Source organism: Lepus europaeus, chromosome 20 (assembly GCF_033115175.1).
Source record: "Lepus europaeus isolate LE1 chromosome 20, mLepTim1.pri, whole genome shotgun sequence".
NCBI classification, from domain to species: Eukaryota; Metazoa; Chordata; class Mammalia; order Lagomorpha; family Leporidae; genus Lepus; species Lepus europaeus.
Window position 1 is genome coordinate 63594497 of NC_084846.1, and position 24859 is coordinate 63619355.

Sequence of the window (24859 nt, forward strand, 5' to 3'; positions counted from 1 at the left end):
TGGAGGGTGAACCAACGGTAAAGGAAGACCTTTCTCTCTCTCTCTCTCTCTCTCTCACTGTCCACTCTGCCTGTCAAAAAAAAAAAAAAAAAGTCTTAAAAAAAAAGAAATATGCATGGATTTCAAAATTTTTCCCTTTGAAACAAACTCACTTTGCACTTCTGTCTGCCCACGAGCTTCGTGACGTGTTCTCTGTGGCCCCTCAAGCTTCCTCCTACGGGGAATTAGCGTGGTGTTCTCCAGACTATTATCTCCTTTTTTAGTAAGACTTATTTGTTAGAAAGGCAGAGTTACAGAGAGGCAGAGAGGGAGGGAGAGCGATCCGTTCGCTGGTTCACTCCCCGGATAGCTGCATTGGCTGTAACCGAGCCAGGCCAAAGCCAGGTGCCTGGAGCTCCATCCGGGTTCCCACGTGGGTGGTGGGTGCCCAAGCACTTGGGCATCTTCCGGGGTTTTCTGAGGCACATTAGCAGGGAGCTGGATCGGGAGTGGAGCAGCCGGGACTTGAACCTGTGCTCATATGGGATGCCGGTGCTGCAGGTGGTGGCTTACTCTATGCCACAGTGCTGTTATTTCTAATCCATGTGTGTCTTTAATTAAACTGATTTTCTTGTAGACAGCATGTACTTGAGTCTTGATTTCTTTTAAAATCCACCCTGACAGTCTTTGTCTTTTAACTTGTCTTGCAGTTAAAGTAATTATTGATACAACTGGGTTTATATTTACCTTATTTATAATTTTCTCTTTATTGCCTTATTCTTTTCATCTTCCACTCTTGTTCTGCCCTCTATGGCTCTATTTGAACATTTTATATGATTGCATTTTTCTCTTTTACCGTATTTATTATACTGCCTTAAATTTCTTTAGTGGTTACCCTCAGTTTACAATACAGATTCACAATCTACATCCACTTTTTTTTAAGATTTATTTATTTGAAAGAGTTACAGAGAGTCAGAGGCAGAGAGAGAGAGAGAGAGAGAAAGATTGAGAGATTTTCTCTCTGCTGGGTCACTCCCCAGATGGTCACAATGGCTGGAGCTGCACCGATCCGAAGCCAGGAGCTTCACACGGGTGCAGGGGCCCAAGGACTTGGGCCATCCTCTACTGCTTTCCCGGGACATAGCAGAGAGCTGGATCGGAAGTGGAGCATTTAGGACAGGAACCGGTGCCTACATGGGATGGCAGGGACCCCACTACCTGAGCCATCACCACTGTGTCCTAGGGTGCACATGGGCAGGAAGCTGGCGTTGGGAGCACCAGCACTTTGACCCGGATGCAGGCATGCCAGGTGGCGTCTAACCACTGGCCGAGCCTGGTGGCTCCCTCCTCCCCTCCACTAAGTGCAGAATGGTAGCTTGGCAGTATCTTCTCAGCCCCTTCAATGTATCGCTCCTGGGGCCTGCGCTGTGGCATGGTAGGTTAAACATCCGCCTGCAGTGCCCACATCCCATATGGGTACCGGCTCGAGTCCCAGCTGCTTCTCTTCCTATCCAGCTCTGCTATGGCCTGGGAAAACAGTAGAAGATGGCCCAAGTGCTTGGGCCCCTGCACCCGTGTGGGAGACCTGGAAGAATCTCCTGGCTCCTGGATTCAGATCAGCGCGGCTCCAGACATGGTGGCCATCTCGGGGGTGAACCAGCACGTCGGGAGTGGAGTAGCTGGGACTTGAACCTGTGCTCCTATGGGATTCTAGTGTTGTAGGTGGTGGCGCTCTCTCTCTCTGCCTCTCTCTGTCTGTAACTCTGCCTCTCAAGTAAGTAAATAAGTCTTCAAATCTCTCCTCTTCCTCCTGGCTCGCATGCCTCTGAAGAGCGTTGACTGTAGTTGGGGTCTGTGTCCCTGCTTAAGGCACCCAGCCCTGCTCTCACTTTCACGGGTTCTGCAGCTCGGTGTGATAGCCCAGGGGCAGGTCTCTAACTTCTTTCCTGTTTCCTGTCCTGCAGTCCTCTGGGTCTGTGGGTTGGTGTCTGACATCAATGGCCGGGGCGGTTCTCAGCCATCAGCGCTGGGACGTTTCTTCATGCTTGCCCTCCTCCCAGGCCCCCACACCACACATTTGGCGGTCGTCCCGCGGCCAGAGTCGCCGTCCCCCCCCCCCCCCCGGCCCAGGTTCTCTCTGCTTCTCGGCTCCGCCCAGCTCACTGGTCCCCTTCCTCAGCCACGAGCCCGGCAGAGGCGTCCTGGTTTTCTCCGGCAGTGTTCTGGTCTCTGGTCTCTCAGCATTTCTCTGTTTATGTCCCCCGTTGGCTCCTGCACATCGCCCACCTCCACTGTAGCCTCCGCACACTCCTCATGGCTTCAGATTCCCAGTCTGAATCCCCGCGTGGCTGCCGCGGCCGGGGCAGGCGCGTGCTCCCCGTGCCGTGACCTTGCCTATCTTGCAGTTCGCTGTTGAAAGCTGCACACGATGCACGGGCAGCAGGCGCTCAGGTCTGCGGTAAACAGGTCCTGGGTGTGAGGTTCTCTGTCCACCTGGCTGGGGGCCGGCTCTGCTCGCTGCAGCCGTGGGGGTCAGGGCTGAAATGCTTGTGGTGCCTCCGTCGTCTTGGACTTGGCCCCAGGCTTCCGTCTTCCATGGTCTGCAGCCTGCGCGCCCTGATGTCAGGGGCTGGAGGTGTGGGTGTGGGCCTGTGACGGGGCTCAGCGCTTCCCAGTCACTGCCCCTGGCCTGCTGCGTTGTCTTCTCCCTCCTGGGAGACATGGGAAGGCTAGAGGGGGTGCGCATTGTCCTGTAACAGAGCGCCTTGGTCATGCTTGGCAGCCAGGAGGAGGCACCGGCACCGTCTCCGTCCCTCACCTGGGAGCCTGGTGCATGTCCAGGCGGCGCCCGCCAGCACAGCCCTGCCAGCACAGCCCCAGGGTTTCCGCCTGGGGAGGCGTGGCTTTCGGCGCAGCTCTCGGCGCAGCTCTCGGCGCCTGCTGCCTGACTCTGGTTTGGGGCCCGTGGTTTTTCCCACGTCCTCCAATATCTGACGGCTCCCGGGACAGTGGCTGATTGACGGCTGTCAGTTTTCTTGTGAGCAAGCGCGTGGCGCTGCCAAGCTCTTCCCGTGCCGTTCCGGAAACCACAGGTTTGCTTTATCCCTTTCTGCGCGAGAGCTGAAGGTGACTCGGGAATGAGGATCCGTTCTTGGGAAGAAACCCGTGAGCCGTTCAGCAGTAGCGAGCAGTTCAGACACGTGGTGTCGGGGAGCCGAGACCGGGCGGGAGACCCAGAGCTGCCTTTCCTGGCCGCACACCCCGAGCGCGTGGTCCGGGGGCGGCCCTGCCACCTGCCCTGGTCCGTCTGCAGCCGCACCACCTCCACAGCCTGGGTGCCTTGCAACGAATAGAAACTCATTTGTCGTGGGCCGGGGGCTGGACGTCCAAGAAGGGGGGTCTTCCCGATGGTCACCCGCGGAGGAGGGGCGCTGCAGAGAGCAGGAGGGGCAGGCCAGCCTCCGAGAAGGAGCTTTGTCCACAGTAGCGAGCCTGTTCGCTGGACGGTGGCGCCGATCCTGTCACAGGTGGGGCCCTCGTGGCCCGGCCACCTCTCCAGGCCCGCCGGACGCTCTGGCACCAGGGCTAAGCCTCCCGGTCGTGAACTCCGCCCCAGCCCCCCTTCTCAGCCGTGCTCACCTTTGCCGTTGGCGGGATCATTTATTTATATCATTTTTTTACTTGTTTGAGCAACAGAGGAGAGCGGTGGACAGAGCTCCCATCCACTGCTTCCCTCCCCAGGCGTCTGCGGAGGCTGGGGCTGGGTCAGGCTGAGCTCAGTTGCAGGGAGGCCATGTAGGTGTCCCATGGGTGACGGGGACCCAGAGTTGCGGGAGCGCCGTGTGCTTCAGCTGAAGCCAGGCCCTGCGCCGTGGATGCGGGCGCCCCTCCGTCGATGGGGTTTTCTCGGTGGGACTGTGCACGTGCGGTTTTTGTCGTTTCTACTGATGGTCCTGAGAGGCCTCTGGATGCACTGCTGGGGGCGGTGGGCGTCTGTGAGAACTCAGGACCCTCCCAGAGCCCAGCCGGAGACCACAGGCCGGGTGGTCCCGCCGTGGCTGTGGTGCGGCCCCTGTCCCGTTTGTCACAGCACTTTTTTCTCTCACTTTCTTTCAGTACTTAGGTCAGTTAACGTCCATCCCAGGATACCTGAACCCCTCGAGTAGGACCGAGATCCTGCACTTCATCGACAACGCGAAGGTAACCGTGCCCCTGGGGGCCCCGCCCACCCCTCACCCTGGTGGGTGACCTGCTGTGTCCCTGGGTGCACTCTGCCCTGGACGTGGAGACTGGTCCTCGGTCTGTCCGTCAGCCTGGTGGGTGACCCGTTGTGTCCCCGGGTGCACTGGGCCCTGGGCGTGGAGACCGGTCCTCGGCCTGCCCGTCACCCTGGTGGGTGACCCGCTGTGTCCCCAGGTGCACTGGGCCCTGGGCGTGGAGACCGGACCTCGGTCTGTCCGTCACCCTGGTGGGTGACCCGCTGTGTCCCCGGGTGCACTGGGCCCTGGGCGTGGAGACCGGTCCTCGGTCTGTCCGTCAGCCTCGGCCTCCAGCTTGCTGTTCCCCAAGCTCACACTCAGGGTATTCTGAACATTCTAAACCCAAAGAGGTTCCCAAAGAGTCCTGCCGATGGGGTGAGCGTGTTGGGGGTCCCTGGTGTGCACCGCTGTGCTGGGGGAGCAGCACTCGGCGTTCGCTCGGTGTGGTCACGGGGACGACACTGGCCCCACGTTTCTGACGCCTGGGGCTCTTGCAGCGAGCCCACCAGCTTCCTGGGCACCTGACCCCGGAGCACGATGCCGTGCTCAGCCTGTCGGCCTACAACGTCAAGCTGGCCTGGAGGGACGGCGAGGACATCATCCTGAGGGTGCCCATCCACGATGTCGCCGCCGTCTCCTACGTCCGGGACGACGCCGCGCACCTGGTGGTCCTGAAGACAGGTGTGGCCCCGGGCGTTGTCTGGGGGGCACCCACGAGCTTCCCGAGGCTCTGGGGGTGGTTTCTGCTGGGAATTGCCCTCCCATCTCTGAGGTCAGCAGAGCCCTTGGGAACTCGGTGAAGGCACAGTACTTGGGATGACGTCCTGGCCCTCTGCCCAGCAGGGCCCACGTACACAGGCGTTTGGGACTGTGCAGGTTAGGGGTTCGAGGGCCAGGTCTGGCTGCAAGGGAGGTCAGTCTTCTCGAGGGCAGTGACTCAGGTGGAGGCCGGGTGCTGCAGGGTCACCCATGCACCCGCTCAAGTGCTTCCTGTAGGGTGCCTGGGCCTGCAGCTGGCGGAGCCCGGCTGGGCGCGCCTGGGAAGAAGTGGCGTCATTAGAGATGGGGCACCTGCTGTCCGTCCTGCTTCCATGGAGCCCGTTTACAGTGGTGAAAGGGAAATGAGCGAGCTCAGTTTCGCTGCTGTGTTGTGCTTGGGCCCGTGCGTCAGCAGGTAATCAGTATAAGAACTGGGGCTCGCTGGCATCCCCTGTGCCGCCCCGGGCCCTGCGTGTGACTGACACGAGAACACGTCTGTGAGCGGCCCGGAGCCCTGGAAGCAGTGGAGGTCTCTCTGGGGCTCCGGGAGCTGCCCCTTTCACAGCCTCGCGACTGCAGGTGCTCAGCCTTCGTCTGGCCAGGCCGGCCCTCGCCCCAGCTGTGCTCGCCCCGGGTTTCCCGTCCTGCCTCCCTTTCCTCGCGAGTGGGCACCTTGGTGCCTTCCAGGCTTCGTTTGCGGTCCCGATGCTCTTGCTGCTGGACCGACTGACAGGCCGACCCTCAGAGCCCTCAGCCCAGGTGCTGTCCGGGGAGGTAGGGCTGCGTGCAGGACTGGCCCCTGCGCTCGGCCCCTCCGGGTGGCCCCTGCCCCATCTGTAAGGGGACCACGTCCCCACTGTGCCTGTGCTCTCGTGTGCATTTACCTCGCCACGTGGATCACTCCTCTGGTCCTGCGTCTCCTCCAAGCTTCTGAGGATGCTGGGAGGACCCCGGCCTCCAGCAGGTGGGGACGGATGGCTGTCAGCAGGGGACATGGGTGCAGTGTGAAGACGGGCAAGTGCTCGTGTCTCAGAGCTCAGGCCTTTTTAAGATTGATTTATAAAGTCAGAGTTGCAAAGAGAGAGTGAGAGAGAGAGAGAGAGGTCTTCCATCTGCTGGTTCTCTCCGCAGATGGCTGCAGCGGTCAGCACTGGACCAGACCAAACCCAAGAGCCAGGAGTTCATCCGGGTCTCCCACATGGGTGCAGGGGCCCAAGCACTTGGGCCATCTTCCTCTGCTACTTTTCCCAGGCCATTAGCAGGGAGCGAGATCGGAAGTGGATCAGCCGGGACTCAAACCGGCGCCCATATGGGATGGGATGCGGGCATCGCAGGTGGCAGCTTCACCTGCTACACTAGCCCCTCCTTCCCTGTTTAGAGGTGCAAGGGGGCCGAGGGGCCTGCCCAGAGGGTGCATCAGGAGCAGGCCCGTTGCCCGGGTCACACGGCCCACGCCAGAGACAGGGGGTCTCCAGGGCAGCGCTGAGAGCCGCTGGGGGGAGCCGCGGGGCCCTCTCTCTCCTCTCCCTCACTGCGCTAACCTGCACGATGTTCACTTCTCAGCCCAGGACCCTGGCATCTCTCCCAGCCAGAGTCTGTGTGCGGAAAGTTCCAGAGGCCTCAGCGCAGGCTCCCTGTCCGAGAGCGCCGTGGGGCCGGTGGAGGCCTGCTGTCTGGTCATCTTGGCCGCGGAGAGCAAGGTGAGCCCCCGGCCCTGCCCCTCACGCTCTGCCCGATCCCCTACAACCCAGCCCCACCCATGGCTCAGCCCTGCCCACAGCCTGGCCCCAGCGCAGCTCTGTTCTCCTGGTCCCCATCGCTCCCCGCGAGGACAGTCCGAGCTTCTCACTGTTCGAGAGGCCCCGTCTGCCCCCACGCTGATGGGCAGGTGGGCAGGGGCCACCTGTGCGGTGACCTGCCCCCCAGGCCTGCCCCAGAGCTCAGGACTCTACTTCCAGATTGCTCGGGGTGCAGAGGAGCTGGGAGGTCGAGGGTTAGGGTCTGGGGCTCCCCTCGGCTCCCAGGAGCTGCACTGCCTGAGGAGTCCCCTGACCTTCCATTCAGTGACACCACCTCCAGCAGCCTGGGCTCAGCCTCCTCGGCCTGGGAGTGCAGACAGTGTGTCGCGCAGCAACCTGGCTGTCCCCCGTCACTCTGCATGCGCCCTGTCGGGGGGTGGGGTGGGATTGGGCCCAGCAGGGAGCTGCTCCACAGCATGGGGCTGCAGCCAGGTGACCCCGCTGCTGACTGAGCCGACGGACCCATCGGCTGGCCTGGCCCAGTCCCCACCCCTGAGGCCACCCCTTAGATGAGTCTTGGGCGGCTGCTGGGTCCCTTTTGGACAGCTCTGTGGGCAGTGATGGGCAGTGGGGTCCCAGGGATGTGCCTGCTCTTTGCTCTTAACATTTGGCCTCTGAGACATTCGGGTGCCTTGGAAGCCGCCCAGGAGGGCGTGGTCTCCTGCCTGCCAGTCTGACCCAGGGGCTGCCCCTGCAGGCCGCTGCGGAGGAGCTGTGCGCCCTGCTCGGCCAGGTCTTCCAGATCGTCTACACGGAGTCCACCATCGACTTCCTGGACAGAGCCATCTTTGACGGGGCCTCCACACCCACCCACCACCTGTCCCTGCACAGCGGTAAGTCCAGTGAGCGTGGCAGCCGGCGGGCGTGGCCTCCCCTCCCCTGCCCTCCACCCACTGCCCTGCCCGAGAGCGCGGAGCTGTGGCTCAGGGCGGGGATGCCCTTGGGGAGTGGGCACGGACCCTGGGCCAGCGTGCCGGGCTTCCTGGTGTAGCTGGGGCTGGGAACACGTCTGCTCAGGCCCCAGGCTCCGGGCCCTGGTGCTGGGGAGGCTGCGTGTGGGTCTGGGGACCCTCCCTGGCAGCAGGCCGAGGCCCTGGCTGCTGTCACGTGGGGAAGGGGGCTCAGGCTGCCCCAAGACCAGGCTGGCCGTGTGAGTTGTGGAGAACTGAAGGCCCTGGAGGTGCCACAGCTGAACCAGCGCGCCGGCGCCGGAGCAGGGTGGGCAGAACCCGTGCTCAGCGTGAGTGACAGGTGACTGTCCCTGGCCCGAGCTAAGCCTCGCAGGACAGGGCGCTGTCGCTAGCAGTGTGCTGCAGACGAGTGGCGTCTGCATACACACAGAGCAGTGGGCGGCCTGCAGTGCTTGTGTGCGTGGACGCCAGCCCAGCCTGCATCCCCTACCGGCCAGGACGGTAGATGGCACGGAGCCCTTTGCACGTGGGCACAGCCCGGAGCAGGGCCGGGGAGCAGCGTGTGCCCCGCTGTAAGTGCTGCGCTCGGTTCCTGCCCCTCCTGGGAGCCCTGGGGGCTTCCCCTGCTGCCTGCCTTGTGCTGTCTCAGTCCTTGGTGCCCCGGTCACACAGGTACAACCTTTGTCCCCATCTTAGGGATGGGGACGTTGAGGCTGTGAGGCCACTGCTGGTCCAGGGCAGCCCTGCACGTGGTCAGCGGGCGGGTGAGCGGGCCTGCTGGTCAGCTGGACCTGTTGTGACAGGGTCAGCCCTGGGCCGTAGGATTCCCAGGGGAGCTTTGACTCCCTGAGGCGTTTGCTGCTGAGTTCGCGATTGAGTGCATCGGATGGAGCCCCACCGTCGGGCTTCCTGCCCTGTGCCTTCCCGAGCCCCTACGTGCTCATGCGCCACGGCTCACATGCCCACGTGCACACACGCACATGCACCCGTGGGCATGCATCTCCTCCTGTTGCCCCCACAGCTGCTGCACAGATCCCCAGAGCTGAGCAGGTGCTACGGCACACCAGCTTCTGGAGCTCCTGGGCTGGGACCCAACACGGGCCTCCCTGGGTGTCACGGGCTGCCGCCTCCACAGCTCCGGGGCTGGCCCTGGGTGTCACGGGCTGCCGCCTCCACAGCTCCGGGGCTGGCCCTTTCCTGCCCGTCCAGCGTCCAGAGGCCCACAGCCCCTCCACCCTGCCCACTGCAGCCGCTTCTGCCTCTGACCCTCCCACCCCGTTAGGAACCCTCATGGTCGCATGTGGCTATCCTAGGTCACCCCGCGCCGTGTGAGGTCAGCCGATGTGCTGTCTTCACAGCCCCGGGGTCAGGGACAGGGTCTCCTCGGCGCTGCTGTTCTGACCCCCACCCATCTTCTCCCCTCTGCTCCTACTCACAGCCTCTCCCTCCTTTCCCCCGGCCTCACCTGCCTCTCGTGAAGCTCCGCCCTGCTTCCTGGCAGAGCCACCGTGGCCCCTCCCTCGGGTTTGGACAGTCACCTCTCACGCTGATTGGCAGCCATGCAGCTGCTCCGCGGCTCTCAGGGACCCCAAGGTCTTGGCCGTGTCCAGGCGGGGGTCCGCTTGTCTGGCTCGGACTTCTGCTGTGTGACCCAGGCCCAGATGCAAAACCTCTCGATTCAGTTCCTCCTCTGTAAGGGAGACCCGGATGACACGGGCCTGGGTTAGAGGGCTGGGCCCTGAGGCCTCATGCCCCGGAGACACCTGTCGTCATCCTTGGCCGTGGGTGGCCTCTGTGGCTGAGTGTGGACTCAGGTCCAGGAGCCCCGCCCTGGGTACACACACATTCCAGCCAGGCCCGGGCTGACGGCTGCGTGGGAGCGGACTGGCAGTGCCGCCCCGCGCCTGAGGGCTGTCTGTTTTCCACGTCTTGCACAGATGACTCTTCCACCAAAGTGGACATGAAGGAGCCCTACGAGGCGGAGAGCAGCCCCTTGTGAGTCCGCGCGTCCCAGCCCCGAGCTGCACGTGCAGCAGACACCCCCGGCCTTCCTGGGCTCCACTCCGCTTAGCCAGGGCCCCCAGACTCACCGCACTGCACGCACCCTGTGTCGGCTCCTGGGGCCTGTCCCCAACTCAGATCCCCACGGGGTCCCTCAGGCCCGGCCAGGCCTCCCCTGGTGTCCCCTCTGTCACCGGCAAACACCCACATTGCTCCCCTCCAGGACAGGGACCAGCCAGGCCCCCGGGGTGGGCGTGGGCGTCGGGAAGCCACCTGCTCAGGCGCCCGTTCCTTGCAGCTGCTTCCTAGACTCTGCGGACGCCGGCGGCCTGCCGCCCTTGTCCTTCTGCGTGCCGGCCCTGCCGCACGGCAAGACGGCCAGCGAGAGCGAGCTGAGCACCAGCGCCGCCGAGCTGCTGCAGGACTACATGCTGACGGTGAGCGGGTCCCGCGGCGCTGCACGCCCATTCCCTCCCCTCCCGGAACGTCCCCATCCGGGGCCCCAGGCGGCCGTCCTCGGGTGCCCTCTGCGGCTCCCAGGGGCTCCCCGGCGGGGCCTGCCGTGGCCCTGCAGCAGCCCGCCAAGGCTCCCCTCTGCCCCTTGCAGCTGCGCACCAAGCTGTCGTCCCAGGAGATCCAGCAGTTCGCCGCGCTGCTGCACGAGTACCGCCACGGGGCCTCCGTCCACGAGTTCTGTATCAGCCTGCGGCAGCTCTACGGGGACAGCCGCAAGTTCCTGCTGCTCGGTGAGCCGCGCCGGGTCCCCAGGGCCTCCTGGAGCCCTGAGCCGAGCCGGGTGGGCCCTGCCAGGAAGCAGGGCCGGGAGCACCCAGACTCAGCAGTTTGAGGAAGAGTGCTGGAGAGCCAGGGGTGCTCTTGGAGGGGGCGGGGCCCGGGTGGGAGGGAGCACCGGCCCGGGCCCCTGCAGAGCTCGGCACACTGGGGCAGGGTGGCTGTGGGCTGGGTGGCCAGGGCCTGCCCGGGCAGCTGGGCTCTGCCCACCGTGTCTGACCCACGCCTGGCGGGGACTGCGACACAGCTGCAGGTTCCCCTTCCCTGGGCCTGTGCCCCCAACAGACCCGAAGTGGTGGCATGGCACTGGCTCTTGCTCCCCCGCGGCCTCCCCAGAACAGTCCCCGGCCAGAACACGCCTCCACGTACTGGGGTCTGCACCCAGTGCCTTCCTGTCTTGTTCTTAGATGGGGAGGAGCTGAGCCGTGGGGCCCGCTGCCCGGAGCCTGGGGCCAGGCGGGCAAGGCCCCACCCGCTCTGACTATGGCCCAGAGAGGTCTCGTCTCTCCTTGGGAAGCCCACGGGGCCCTTGCAACACGGTGGTGCTGGCAGCTTGGGGCTAGGTGGCCTGTCTGTACCCCGGGCTCTGTGTAGGCAGCACCCCAGCTTCCCGGGGGTCTCCCCCAACACAGAGGGAGCAGAGGTTCTGACCCTTCCGCATAGGGGTGGCCTTCCTCGCTGGGACAGTCACCCTGGGCTGGGCCGCTGGCCTTGCTGAGGCCTGGCTCTGTGACTGGGATCCACAGAACGGCTCCGGGCCTCAGCTTTCTGACCTATGACCTGCAGGCTCTCAGGCAGGACTGCCGGGGAGGGGCGGGCACGGGCTCCTGGCCCTGCTGTCTGCAGGCCAGGGTGGCAGGGGGACAGGCCCTTGGCTGGCTGCGGGCGGTGGCGGCTGCTCCCGGGGCGGCTGCAGGCCTGCCGGGCGAGCCCCGCCGGAAGGGCCCGTGCCGCTGTGGTGTGCCCGCAGGTCTGAGGCCCTTCATCCCCGAGAAGGACAGCCAGCACTTCGAGAACTTCCTGGAGACCATCGGCGTCAAGGACGGCCGCGGCATCATCACCGACAGCTTCGGCAGGCACCGGCGGGCCCTGAGCACTGCCTCCACCTCCACCACCGACGGGAACAGGGCCGCGGGCAGCCCTGACGACCGGTCGGCGCCCTCGGAGGGCGACGAGTGGGACCGCATGATCTCGGACATCAGCAGCGACATTGAGGCGCTGGGCTGCAGCATGGACCAGGACTCGGCCTGACGGGGCGCGGCTCAGCCCTGCCCGCTGGCCGGGGGCTGGAGGCTCCGGGCGGCCGAGCCCTCTACTGTGAAGGAGCACAGAGCTGCCGGGGGCGGGCGCTCTGCCCGGGCCTGCAGGGCGCAGCCTCGCCCACACACGGCCCTGCTCGCGGGCCGCACGGCTCTGTTTTGCACATGGTGTTCTATTGCAACTCCCAGAGACGTAAAGAGAAGTTTACTGCAATGTGAATAATTTAATCTCTCCGTGCCCCGTGTGTTTCTGCTCCGGCTGGGAGAAGGCCCCGGGTGCCTCGTCCTCTCTGGTCTCCGTCCCTGGGGCCGCGCCTGCGCTGCAGGGCCCAGCATTGTGCACGTTGCTCGTAGGCCGCAGGAAGTCTTGATTTGGGCTTGGGCTTTGTGGACGTGGGGCAGGGGCCGTGTGCGGGGTGTGAGCCCTAGGGGACCCGTGTAAAGGACACTACCTGCCTACGGCTCCTTGCCTGAGCCCGTCTGCCTCCATCTGGGAGCCCAGGTCCAGGGTCTTCAGCAGGACTGCCTCGGCCCACGCCCCCTGCTGCCCCGCCCTCTGTCCTCCGGGCCTTGCAGGAGGGGAGGTGACCTGGGGTCAGGATGTGCGGGGACCTCCTCCACCTGAGAGTGGCCTTGCCCTGCAGAGAATCAGGAAGCTCCCAGGCTGAGCCCGTGGCCTGCTGGGCAGTGGCTGCACAGGCGCTTGGGCTCCCCTTGCCCCGCGGGGAGGGAGGGAGTGGAGCACCCCCGTGGCTCTGGCCCCAGGTATGTGTGGGCCCCTCTCGAGTAGTGTGGCCAGGTCTGTGTGATGTCACACTTCATGCGGACAGGAAGGGCCCGGGTCGTTTTACGGGGAGGATTTCCTGTCTGGGGTACAGCCAGAGCTGGTCACGGGACATCAGGTGAGGCCGGAGAGAGCCCTTGTGTGGTTGCTTCGCTGTACAGGGGGTGGGGGACCTTTCTGCTGCCAGGGGCCGTTTGGGTGGAACATTGTCCCTGGGCCACACACAGTCACTGTACAAAGCAGCCTGCTGCAGGTTGAATTTCCAGTCCTTCTCTAGCTGCCTTGGCAGGGCCCGGCCAGGCAGGCCGCCTACTGCCTATGGGCTGGAGGCCCCCACCCCTGGTCGACGCAGAGATCTGGCCCGGGGTGCCCAGCCTGTGCCCGGCCCTGTCCCCCTCCCCGCACAGACCCAGCATGGCCTCGCCCGGGCCTTCTGTGTGCACCCGAGGCCGCGGGCTGGGCAGTGCCCGCAGCAGGAGCGGAGCGCGTGGAGGGGCCCCGGAAGCTGGTGAGGACAGGGCGCAGAGCGCGTGAGGGGCACTGGTTTATTGAGCAGCAATGGAGGGAGGTGCACGGTGGTCCCGCTTCTGGTCAGCAGCTACATGGTCAGTTCCTGCAGAACAGTGGCACAGGGGGGTCGTGTGGGGGAGGGGCCCTGCCTGGCCCACGGAGGGCGAGGGGCAGGGGCTGGGCAGCCTCACTCACCATGATGGCATTCACTATGTCACTGTGGTTGTCCCTCAGGGCCCGCACAGCCTTGGCCCTGGACACGTTGGCCTGCGCCATCACCAGCTCGATGTCGCGTAGCTCCAGCCCGGCCTCGTCCACCTGTGGGGGGACAAGGCGGTATCGGCCGCTGCCTGGCGCCCCGGGCGGAGCCCACCCCAGAGCCCGGGTCCCGGAGCCTCGGCCTCACCTCCTCCTCCTCCTCCTCCTCCTCTTCCTCCTCTTCACACTCAGGCCTCACCCGGGGCCCGGGCAGTGACTCGGGCACCAGGGCCGAGGGCTCCGAGGGTACCTTGAACTTCTCGGCCGCGGCTTTGTGCACTTGTTGGGACAGGTCCTCGATCTGCAGCGCAGGACGGCTGGGTGAGCCGAGCCCTGCTCTCCCCACGCCCCGGCCCCGCCCCCGCCCCAGACACAGCCCCAGCCGGGGGGAACCTTGGCCTCCCCGAAGACCACGTAGGTGTCAGAGGCTGGGCTCTTGAACACGTCGGGCTTGGCGATGACGAAGAGGATGTTCTTGGACTTCTGGATGGTGATCCTGGTGACCCCCTGAATCTGCCGCAAGCCCAGCTTTGACATCGCCTGCGGGCAGCGGGCAGGGGTGGCTCAGGCCTGGTGCTGGCCCGGGGCTGCGAGGCAGGCAGAGGCCCCAGGAAGGCGTGTGGGCCACTGGCATGCAGGAAGGCCCCGCTGTGGCTGGGGTCTCGTTAGCTGTGGGGAGGACGCCCCTACCCGGATGCCCCCAAGCCCACCTTTCGGGCCTTCTTCTCACTGCGACTCTGCTTGGCTTTGGCGATGGTGTCCTCGCTGCTTGGGGCCTGGACGAGAGAGGCCAAGGGCTGAGCGTCCCTGGGTGTTGTGTGACCCCGCCCCCCCGAGGCCCCACCCTCCCCCTGGGACCAGGCACCTGGACCGGGCACTGTGCCGGCTGAGGTGCCGAGACGTCCTGCTCATCCAGCTCGGCCGACGACTCCCCGTGACTGTCCGAGTGCTGGCCCGAGCCTGGGGCCCGCGGTGAGTCTGGGGGAGGGGGGCGGCATGAGGGAGAAGCCTGGCCCGTGCTGCGGCGGGACGGAGCTCCCCCACCCAGCACTGCCCACCCTCGGCCCCCTCACCTTCCTCAGGGCTGTCCTCGTCTTGCTGCTCGGGGGCCGGGGCCCCGGGGGCGTCCGCCAGGCTGCTGGGCCCGGGTGGAGGAGGCACTTGGCAGGGGGGCAGAGGCCCCGAGGCCACGTCTTTGGCATCGGTGGGGGCTGCCTCGGGGCTCGGGAGCGGGGAGCGGGCTGCGAGGCCAGCCTGCTGCCTGGGCCCTGTCAGCCGCGGGGTTCCTGAGGCGGCAGCAGTGGCCCGCTGGGCTCTTGCCTTGGACGTTGGGGGAGCCGGAGAGTCTGGAGGCTCCTCGTGGTCCAGGGAGTCTTGGGGGTGCTGGCACAGGCAGGGGCCGAGGGAGCCCGGGTGCCTGTGCTGGGGCGCAGTGGGCAGGGCCCTGGCGGGGTCTTCTGGAGGCTGAGGTGGGGTGGGGCTGAGGACACTGGGGACCACCTGGGAACGGCCCAGGCCCAGCACAGGCTCCGGCTGTCGGCAGGGTGTAGACAGGGCAGGCTCCTCGGGGCAGCCCCTGCCCAGCCTGGATGCCGCCCTCGCTGGGGCCTTGGAGCAGGAGCCCAGCCCAGACTCTGCCAGCTTGGCTGTGGGGAGCTTGGGCCTTGAGGTGGACTTGCCACTTGGACGCTTTCCCTCCCTGGCTGGGCTCGGGGGCTGCCCCTGGCTGACCCCGGGAGTTTCCCCTGCACCTGGGGGTGCTGACCTGGGTCCACCATGTCCCTGTGCCAGCGGCTTGGGGCCTCCACGCCTCTGCTTCTCAGCCTGGTCACTCGTGTGCACATGGGCTCTGGAACTCTCCTCCCGCTCAGGTGCAGCTGCTGCCCCCCCGGTGTCAAAGGCAGGCTCGGGGGGACCGGGGGCCTCCATGCCGGAGGTGGGACTTGCGTTTTCGGCCTCTGCGGCTAGCTCTGGGTCATCCTGCTGGGCCTGGTCCATGACTGTCAGCACTGGGCCTGCAGGGGGCGCTGTGGACTTGTGCTCCAGAGCTGGCCTTGCCCTTAAGGCCACACCTTGCTGGTTCTGGGAAGCTAGCTCTGCGTCCTTGGTCCCTGGGGCCTGCAGGCCGCTGGCAGCCACAGCTTCTGGACCTGCTGGGCAGCCTGCCGTGGGACAGTCGGGCAGGAGGGCCTGTGGGGGCACGGGCGGAGCTGCAGCCACAGGCCCTGGGCCTGAAGGGAGGTCTGGTCCTGCTGCTGTTGCATTCTGAGGAGGGTCTGGGCACGAGGTACGGCTGGCTTCTTCCTGCGGAGAGGGAGGGCCTTCTGCAGTGCCAGGATCCGGGCCCAAGGTGCTGCCGGCCCTCTCCTGGCAGGGCCGGGACAGTGCCCTGGGAGCAGGTGCTTGGCCAGCTGTGGAGCCTTCCTCTTCTTCTTCAGTCTCAGGGGTCAGCTGGGGGCCTGGGGCTGCCTGGGATGGTGCTCCCCCAGCTGTGGAGTCCTCCTCCTCTTCTTCAGTCTCAGGGGTCAGCTGGGGGCCTGGGGATGCCTGGGATGGTGCTCCCCCAGCTGTGGAGTCCTCCTCTTCTTCCTCCTTGGCCTCAGGGGTCAGCTGGGGGTCTGGGGCTGCCTGGGATGGTGCTCCCCTAGCTGTGGAGTCTTCCTCCTCCTCTTCTTCCTCCTCTTCTTCAGCCTCAGGGGTCAGCTGGGGGCCTGGGGCTGCCTGGGATGGTGCTCCCCCAGCTGTGGAGTCTTCCTCCTCTTCTTCTTCAGCCTCAGGGGTCAGCTGGGGGCCCGTGGCTGCCTGGGATGGTGCTCCCCCAGCTGTGGAGTCTTCCTCCTCTTCTTCTTCAGCCTCAGGGGTCAGCTGGGGGCCTGGGGCTGCCTGGGATGGTGCTCCCCCAGCTGTGGAGCCTTCCTCTTCTTCAGCCTCAGGGGTCAGCTGGGGGCCTGGGGCTGCCTGGGATGGTGCTCCCCCAGCTGTGGAGTCTTCCTCCTCTTCTTCTTCAGCCTCAGGGGTCAGCTGGGGGCCCGTGGCTGCCTGGGATGGTGCTCCCCCAGCTGTGGAGTCTTCCTCCTCTTCTTCTTCAGTCTCAGAGGTCAGCTGGGGGTCTGGGGCTGCCTGGGATGGTGCTCCCCTAGCTGTGGAGTCTTCCTCCTCCTCTTCTTCAGCCTCAGGGGTCAGCTGGGGGCCTGGGGCTGCCTGGGATGGTGCTCCCCCAGATGTGGAGTCCTCCTCCTCTTCTTCCTCCTTGGCCTCAGGGGTCAGCTGGGGGTCTGGGGCTGCCTGGGATGGTGCTCCCCCAGCTGTGGAGTCTTCCTCCTCTTCTTCAGCCTCAGGGGTCAGCTGGGAGCCCGAGGCTGCTTGGGATGGTGCTCCCCCAGCTGTGGAGTCTTCCTCCTCCTCTTCTTCCTCCTTGGCCTCAGGGGTCAGCTGGGGGCCCAGGGCTGCCTGGGATGGTGCTCCCCCAGCTGTGGAGTCTTCCTCCTCTTCTTCAGCCTCAGGGGTCAGCTGGGAGCCCAGGGCTGCTTGGGATGGTGCTCCCCCAGCTGTGGAGTCTTCCTCCTCCTCTTCTTCCTCCTTGGCCTCAGGGGTCAGCTGGGGGCCCGGGGCTGCTTGGGATGGTGCTCCCCCAGCTGTGGAGTCTTCCTCCTCCTCTTCTTCCTCCTCGTCTTCAGTCTCAGGGGTCAGCTGGGGGTCTGGGGCTGCCTGGGATGGTGCTCCCCTAGCTGTGGAGTCTTCCTCCTCCTCTTCTTCCTCCTCGTCTTCAGTCTCAGGGGTCAGCTGGGGGCCTGGGGATACCTGGGATGGTGCTCCCCTAGCTGTGGAGTCTTCCTCCTCCTCTTCTTCCTCCTCGTCTTCAGTCTCAGGGGTCAGCTGGGGGCCTGGGGATACCTGGGATGGTGCTCCCCTAGCTGTGGAGTCTTCCTCCTCCTCTTCTTCCTCCTCTTCTTCAGCCTCAGGGGTCAGCTGGGGGCCCGGGGCTGCCTGGGATGGTGCTCCCCCAGCTGTGGAGTCCTCCTCTTCTTCCTTCTCAGCCCCAGGGGTCAGCTGGGGGCCTGGGGCTGCCTGGGATGGTGCTCCCCCAGATGTGGAGTCTTCTTCCTCCTTGGCCTCAGGGGTCAGCTGGGGGCCTGGAGCTGCTTGGGATGGTGCTCCCCCAGCTGTGGAGGCCTCCTCCTCTTCCTCCTCCTCTTCTTCCTCCTCTTCCTTCTCAGCCTCAGGGGTCAGCTGGGGGCCTGGGGCTGCCTGGGATGGTGCTCCCCCAGCTGTGGAGTCTTCCTCCTCTTCTTCAGCCTCAGGGGTCAGCTGGGAGCCTGGGGATACCTGGGATGGTGCTCCCCCAGCTGTGGAATCATCTTCCTCCTCCTCTTCTTCAGCCTCAGAGGTCAGCTGGGGGCCCGGGGCTGCCTGGGATGGTGCTCCCCCAGCTGTGGAGTCCTCCTCTTCTTCAGTCTCAGGGGTCAGCTGGGGGCCTGGGGCTGCCTGGGATGGTGCTCCCCCAGCTGTGGAGTCTTCCTCCTCCTCTTCTTCCTCCTCTTCTTCAGCCTCAGGGGTCAGCTGGGGGCCCGGGGCTGCCTGGGATGGTGCTCCCCCAGCTGTGGAGTCTTCCTCCTCCTCTTCTTCCTCCTCTTCTTCAGCCTCAGGGGTCAGCTGGGGGCCCGGGGCTGCCTGGGATGGTGCTCCCCCAGCTGTGGAGTCTTCCTCCTCCTCTTCTTCCTCCTCTTCTTCAGCCTCAGGGGTCAGCTGGGGGTCTGGGGATACCTGGGATGGTGCTCCCCCAGCTATGGAGTCCTCCTCTTCTTCAGTCTCAGGGTTCAGCTGAGGACCCGGGGATGCCTGGGATGGTGCTCCCCCAGCTGTGGAGTCTGCCTCCTCTTCTTCTTCAGCCTCAGGGGTCAGCTGGGGGTCTGGGAATACCTGGGATGGTGCTCCCCCAGCTGTGGAGTCCTCTTCTTCCTTAGCCTCAGGGGTCAGCTGGGGACCCGTGGCTGCCTGGGGCTGTGCTCTGGCGGCAGGTGCTCCCCCAGCTGTGGAATCATCTTCCTCTTCCTCCTTGACCTCAGGGGTCAGCTGGGGGCCTGGGGCTACCTGCAGGGCAGGGGGGCTCTTGGAGGCTGTGGCCTCCTGGCCTGAAGCGAGATCCTCTTCTGCTATTTCCATCATCAAGTCTTGGCTCTGGGTGCTACAGGCCTCTTGCTCTGAGACCCGAGGGGTGGGCGTGGCGCCGGCGGCCTCCAGACCGCAGGACTCGGGCCCTTCTGGAGTGTGCGGCTGCTCGGCGGCAGCCCTGCGTCCCCGCTCTGCCTTCTGGGTGCCCTCCTGGAATGGGGCGCTGGGCTGGGCATGGGGCTCCCCGCTGTACAGCCTCTCGTCGTCGGCCCCTGTGTAGGAGGCCGAGTCGCTGTCCGATGAGGCGGCCGAGGTGTCGTCCCGGAAGGCAAAAGCCTCGTCCATGCCCTCTGTGATGGACAGGTCGGACAGCGACTGCAGGAAGGAGGTGGACGTGCTGTCGTCCTCGCCCTCCCCGGCCAGGTCCCTGCCCGGGGCCGGAGCTGCCCCCACCGCCTCCTCTTCCTCCTCCACCTCCTCCTCTTCCTCCTCCTCCTCCTCCTCTGGGTGCAGCGGTGTCACCTCCATGGCCTCCACCTGGAAGATGAGGCTGCCCTGGAAGGGCAGGAGGGCCGCGGGGATCATGGGGTCATTGGCCAGGAAGTCCAGGTCGAAGAAGTGGTCCTCCTGGCCCCACGAAGAGCTGCTGTCTGCAGAGAGACTGGACTCGGTGGACGGGGCTCCCGGCGGCCTGGACGGGCTCGGCTCTCCTTCGTCCACCACGGACCCTGGCGGGGAGAGGCCCCAGCTGGAGGGGAAGTCCAGCCCTTCGGCCAGCGCCAGCAGGCTGAGGGAACAGGATGGTGACGAGGCCCAGCTGTCCCCGTCGGCCGTGATGTAGGAGCCCGAGGGCGAGTCCAGCTCGGGCTCGGAGTCCCAGCTGTCCCCGTGGCTGGGGAACAGGGAGTAGGTGGTCTCGGTGGGGGTGGAGGGAGGTGTGAAGAAGGAATCAGGGTCTGGGGGAGGGGAAGGCACAGGAGGGTCACCCTGAGAACACGGCTCGGGGGGTGGGTGCAGGCCGGCACGCCCACCTTCCCGGTCCCTGAGCGCGGGCCCGGCTGCCCAAGGCGAGGCGGGGGCCTGGCACGTTTCCTCGCCCATCACGATCCGGGGCTCCAGGCTCGAGGGCAGCGCCTCTGGGGACAGAGCCTGGGACGGCGGGCCCTCGGGGAGGAGTGTGGGGCTCGGGCCGCCTTCTGCTGCGTCTGCCCAGGCCGAGGAGGCCCCGCCAGGCCCTGCATCCCAGCTGGCGCCCTCGGGCTGGGGCCGGGCGCCCGGCTTGCTGGGCAGGAACGAGAGGGCCAGGGGACTGGGCCCTGGCATCAGGGCCTGGGGCTCCTGCAGGTCCCCTCTCGGGATGGTGGCGGCAGCCGCATCACAGGAGAGATCTGTGGAGACAGAGAAAACGTGAGGCGCCCCGGGACGTGGCTCCAGAGCAGGGTGGGGCCGGACTGCCGCTGGACCGCGTCCTGGGGAGAAGGGAAGGCAGGAGAGGCGGGGTGGGCTGCCCTGGACGGCTTCCCAGGAGTCCTGTCCGCAGGGAGCAGCTGACGTGGCCTTGCGGAACATGGGGCTGTCGCTGCGGGTTACGAAGAAGGCTCCTGGGGACATTCAGCCAAGATCAGCCAGCACCCCGTCCCTGCTGCCTCTCCGTAATCAGTGCGGGTCAGCTGGGCCTCACCGGCAGTGGGCAGGGCCCGCTGGGCAGTGCCAGTCCCGTGACAGGGGCAGGGGGCCTGCGTGCTGGCAGCTGGGGCACATTTCTGGCCTGGCTCATCTCTCTCCTCTCCCCCCACCGGGGTCTCACCTGGGCCCCGCCTCTGACCTTGTCCCCTCTCCAGCGGCGCAGGAGAAGGGGCAGCCAGCATCCCCGCAGACCCCCGCGATTTCAGCCGGATGGGAGAGGCTGAGTCGGAGCATCTGGCCCGACAGGCAGTGGTGGGCTGTGCTGGTTGGTGACCGTGAACCCAGCAGGCGTGCAGGCCCAGCTGAGCCTCTAGTGAGGCCTCTCCGAGGTGGCGGCCACCCCACGGTAGATACGTTCTGCCTCCTGGCCTTTCTCTGGGTCCCACGGCGCCCCTCCGTCCCCAGGCTCCCCGGTGAGGAGGTCACAGGTGTCTGGAAGGCCTTCGGCCCGCAGCCGTCGCAGTGCCTGTCCGGCAGGGCCTTGGGCCGTGAGGAGACCCCTCTGGTGGCCTCCCCTGCCTCTCGCTGGTCTCCGGCCTCCTGTTCTCTCGCTGTATCACTTTATCAGCGCTAGCTCGAGGCGCACTTTCTCCCGCGGATCTCGCTGTTTCCGCCCTGACTTCATCAGGAGCTGCGGACACATCTCAGTCCTGATGGCCCCGACGTCCCCTCCCTTGCCTGGACCAAGGCCAAAGACAGCTCCGTCGGAAGCATCGGCTGAAAGCTCTCCTCCTCGCCTGAGCACCAGCCCAGTGCTGGCCCAGTCAGGGCGGGGGGCAAGCGCACATTCACGTTCCGGGGGGGGGGGGGGGGCGGGGACCACACGGCAGAGCTCAGCCAGGACCACGCAGGGAGCTGCGGATGGGGCCCCTTGGCAGGCTGCCCGGCTGCCCTCTGCAGAGTCAGGGTCATGGGCCCTCAGCCACCAGCTAGGACTGATCACCTGAGGGTGGCACTACTGGGCACTCGTCTCTCTGCTACCCGACACGGGGAGTGGGTGTGGCTGGGTGTGTCACTAGACGCCACAAGGCTGGGCTCAGGGCTCCCAGGGCAGGCAGAGGGCAGCTCTAGGCCAAGGTCAGAATCCAAAGGCCAAAGGTTTTCTGCAACTCATTCAAGGTCACCAAGCAAGTGGGAGCAGAGCCAGCACAGGGCCTGGGTCCAGGGAGTCCTGGCCTGCACGGCTCCCACCCAGGGCAGAAGCAGCAGCCTGTGTCACCCAGGCCAGCCCTGGACGCAGCCTGGGCCCCTCCCCAGGTGACTCCTTGCGACAGCAAGGTGCCCTTGGCTCTGCCCCAGCTGCACACGGCAGACCTCCAGCAGGAGCCATCCGGGCCGGCTGCATCCAAGGCTTTGCCAAGGACGCCGGGGCTCCGCCCCCAGGGCTTCCCTCCCAGGCTGCCCAGGCCCAGCCATCCCCGCTCCTCCTGAACCCCAGCAGGTGCGGCCCTGGGCTGAAGTTGAGGGCCCTACGGGTGGGCACCCCCTAGGCCTTCCAGACTGCTGCCCACTCCCCCACCCCCAACTGCGGAATCGCAGCCTGCCTGGGTCCGGAGCTGCCCAGCCCCGCAGACAATGAGGCGCGGCCCCGCAGGCGGGACGCGCCAGGGCGCATGGAGCCCTGAAAGCCCGGGTGACAGGCCCAGGGTGGGCCCCCGCGTCGCTTCTGGCTCCCGGGGTGGGGCACTCCCTGCCCCGCGCCCGTCCCCGAAGTCCTGGGCTTGGGGAACGGGGGTCGCGGGAGGGGGGGCGGGCCGCGGACAGGGCAGAGCGCGGGGAAGGGGCGCGGGCGCGGCCTCACCTGTGCGGGGCCCGGGCCCGCCCGCCTCGGGCAGCAGCAGCTCGGCTCGCGCAGCCTCCCCAGGCATGGCCTGGCCGTCTGCCCGCCGGTCCCTCGATGCCTCTGTCCCTCGGTCCGTCCGTCTGTGCCGCCGCCCGGCGGAGGCTGCGCGGCCACCGCCCCTCGGCCGGGTGTGGGGAGCGGATGACGTCGGCGCAGCCCCGCCCGCCGCCCCCCTCCCGCGCGGGCGCGCGCCCGGCACTGCAGAGCGCGGGTCCGAGGGGGCGGGGGCGCCTGCGCCTGGCCTGGCCTTTCCCGCAGCATCCTCTCCTTTACCAGGCAGGGGCTCGGGGCCACTCGGAGGCTGGGCACCCCCAGAGTGGCGTCACCCCGAGCCGGGAAGACGCGGGGAGTTGTCTGGAGCCCGGTGCGGGGGCCCGGCAGGGCGGCCCCGCCCCGCTCGATGCCTCCATCCCGCGGGGAGCGGCAGCCGCGGCTGGGAGGGATTGGCTGGTCCTCTCGGTCGTCGGTCGCCGTGGCAACCGCCTCCTGTCTCCGTGGCAACCGGAGTCGGAGCCCGAGAGTGCGCCGCGGGGACGGCAGCTCCTGGGCCAGGCCTGCGGGTCCCCTGAGTTCGCCGGTCCGCCTCCCTCCATGCGGGCCACGGCTCCAAGGATGGCGCCCGCCTTGCCGAATGCGCCCCCCTCTCGCCGTGCCAGGCACCGGCCAGCGGATGAACGAGGCATTGTCAGCGCCCTGAGCTGGGGTGAGGAGTCAGAGCAGCCATTGTCGCAGGCAGGGCTGCTGCTGCCAGCGGCCGCGCCCCCACGCAGCCCCCGGACCTCACGAGGCTCTGCCCGGCACACCTGGCCCCGCCATACCCCGGGGCGCCCAGCCCAGCCCAGCATCCTCCCGCCCCGGCGCGCGCCTCCGTCACCTCAAGCTTTCAGGAACCGGCAGCGGGACCGCGGGGTGAGGGTTCCTGTCTGGACAAGTGTCTCTGCTCCTCTGGGCTAACTCAGACACAACCCGGAAGACCAAGACAGAACTCAGAGGGACGGGGATGGACCACCCACCCGGTGGGAGACCCAGGCCCAGAGCCTCCTGACCCTTAGCCTCCCCAGCAGAGGCGGTCTGGAGTCTTCTTTCCCCATTCGGAGTGGGGGCCCCGCTGACACCAGCACCGAGCTGGGCACATCTGGCAAGGGGGTCTGCCTTCCCCTGGGCCTGAGGCTCCCCCCACCGACCGAGGCTCTTGGAGGTGGGGCATGGAAGGGGGTCCCACAGCAAGGAGCCAGCATTCAGTGGAGGAGACATCCTCAGATGAAGGCAAACTGGACTGGCACCTGCAGCTCTGCCTTGGCAGAGTGGCTGGGAGAAGTTCCTCAAACAGCAAGGAGCCTTGGGCATGAGGTAGAGAGAACAGCAAAAGCCAGAGAAATGGGTAAACACGGTGATCCTTCTCCTTATGTGTCTCCTAACACATACGTGATGTCAAAACAAAAACTGTTTTTAAGATGTACTTATTGAAAGAATTACAGACACCGACACAGTGAGAGAGATCTTCTATCCACTGGTTCATTCCTCAAATGGCTGCAACAGGAGCCAGGAGCTTCCTCTGGATCTCCCACATGGGTGCAGGGGCCCAAGCAGCTGGCCATCCTCTGCTGCTTTCCCAAGCCCATTAGCGGGGAGCTGGATCGGAACTGCAGCAGCTGGGACTTGAACCAGCGCCCATATGGGATGCTGGTGCAGCTTAACCTGCTGTGCCACAGTGCCAGTACCAAAACCAAAACAAACAAACAAAAAATGGTAACACCACTTGCTACTGGACAAAATTTATTTTTCTATTTTTTTTAAAGTAAATTTCATTTCTTTTAAAAGATTTATTTCTTTGAGAGCTAGAGTTACAGAGAGAGGAGAGATAGAGAGGGGGAGAGGTCTTCCATCTGCTGGTTCACTCCCCAGATGGCCGCAACAGCTGGAGCTGCGCTGATCCGAAGCCCGGAGCCAGGAGCTTCTTCGGGGTCTCCCACGCGGGTGCAGGGTCCAAGCACTTGGGCCATCTTCTACTGCTTTTGACAGCAGGAGTGAGAAAGGAACTGGAATGTAGTTTGCACACCTCCCTCTGAGTGACCAGACACGAGTGTAGACCACAGCAAAGCCGGCTGTCTTTTCCATACCCAGAGGGACCTTTCAGAAAAGTACACGGTGACACATCCAAAACCGCTGTCAGTCAAGACAGAGCAGTAATCCACAGAAAAGCAAGAAAAGAGAAACACAGGAGCAAAAACCAAAGATACAACAACGCGGCAGACTCAACCCTTAACATCTGTCAGGATAACCAGGCCGAACAAAAGGCAGAGACGGGCAGAGTGGAGAGACAAGGGCTGAATTAAGCTGCTCACAACAGACTCACTTCAGACTCAGTGGCAGGGGCCAGTGCTGTGCCTCAGTGGGTTACGCCCCACCTGTGACACCTGCATCCCACCTGAGCACCGGGTCCAGCCTCGCCACCTGCTCACGCGCCTGGGTGCTTGGGCCCTGCACCCACATAGACCTATATGGAGTTCCCAGCCCCTGCCATTGCGGCTATTTGGGGAGAAAACCAGTGGATGGATGATCTCTCTCTTCCCCCTTCTCTGTAACTCTTTCAAATAAATAAATATTTTTTAAAAATCGAGTAACATAGGTATGTTGGAAGTAAAACAACAGCGAAAGATACACCGCATGAACACTGCAAACATGGACCAAACAGAGAGAGGGAGAAGTAGCAAACCTGACACTGAAGCAGGAATGGTTCCGTCGTATGTGGGAAAGCAGACGTCAGAGCCCAGAGGACGGTTAGTGACAGAGGGACTTTCTGTAAGGAAGCCACCACGTGGAACACAGCGATCCTACACATGCAGCCACCAAACTCAGCCTCAAAATACACAAAGTGAACCGAACTGAACAGGGAAACAGGCAAAT

At 65.2% G+C, this 24859-nt stretch overlaps 2 protein-coding genes across 4 annotated transcripts in view; one reads left to right on the top strand and one right to left on the bottom strand.

The window, feature by feature from the left end:
* CCM2 (CCM2 scaffold protein) overlaps positions 1–11982 on the top strand; it is a 56875-nt gene extending 44893 nt beyond the window's left edge. For all 3 annotated transcript variants that reach the window (XM_062179042.1, XM_062179043.1, XM_062179041.1), the window contains 8 exons: positions 4096–4179; positions 4736–4919; positions 6561–6697; positions 7494–7629; positions 9645–9702; positions 10007–10145; positions 10316–10454; positions 11471–11982. In XM_062179042.1, the coding sequence (XP_062035026.1) occupies positions 4096–4179; positions 4736–4919; positions 6561–6697; positions 7494–7629; positions 9645–9702; positions 10007–10145; positions 10316–10454; positions 11471–11751 (1158 nt within the window). In that variant the 3' untranslated portion in view covers positions 11752–11982. The remainder of the gene's footprint in view (positions 1–4095; positions 4180–4735; positions 4920–6560; positions 6698–7493; positions 7630–9644; positions 9703–10006; positions 10146–10315; positions 10455–11470) is intronic.
* A 1088-nt stretch (positions 11983–13070) lies between these two features.
* Positions 13071–21977, bottom strand: NACAD (NAC alpha domain containing). Its single transcript, XM_062179169.1, has 8 exons — positions 21911–21977; positions 14385–19811; positions 14177–14289; positions 14022–14087; positions 13705–13851; positions 13460–13612; positions 13249–13371; positions 13071–13156 (listed from the first exon to the last, which is right to left on the bottom strand). The coding sequence occupies exons 1-8, from the start codon at positions 21975–21977 to the stop codon at positions 13142–13144; spliced, it is 6111 nt and encodes a 2036-aa protein (XP_062035153.1). The 3' UTR covers positions 13071–13141.
* Positions 21978–24859: the final 2882 nt, after the last annotated feature.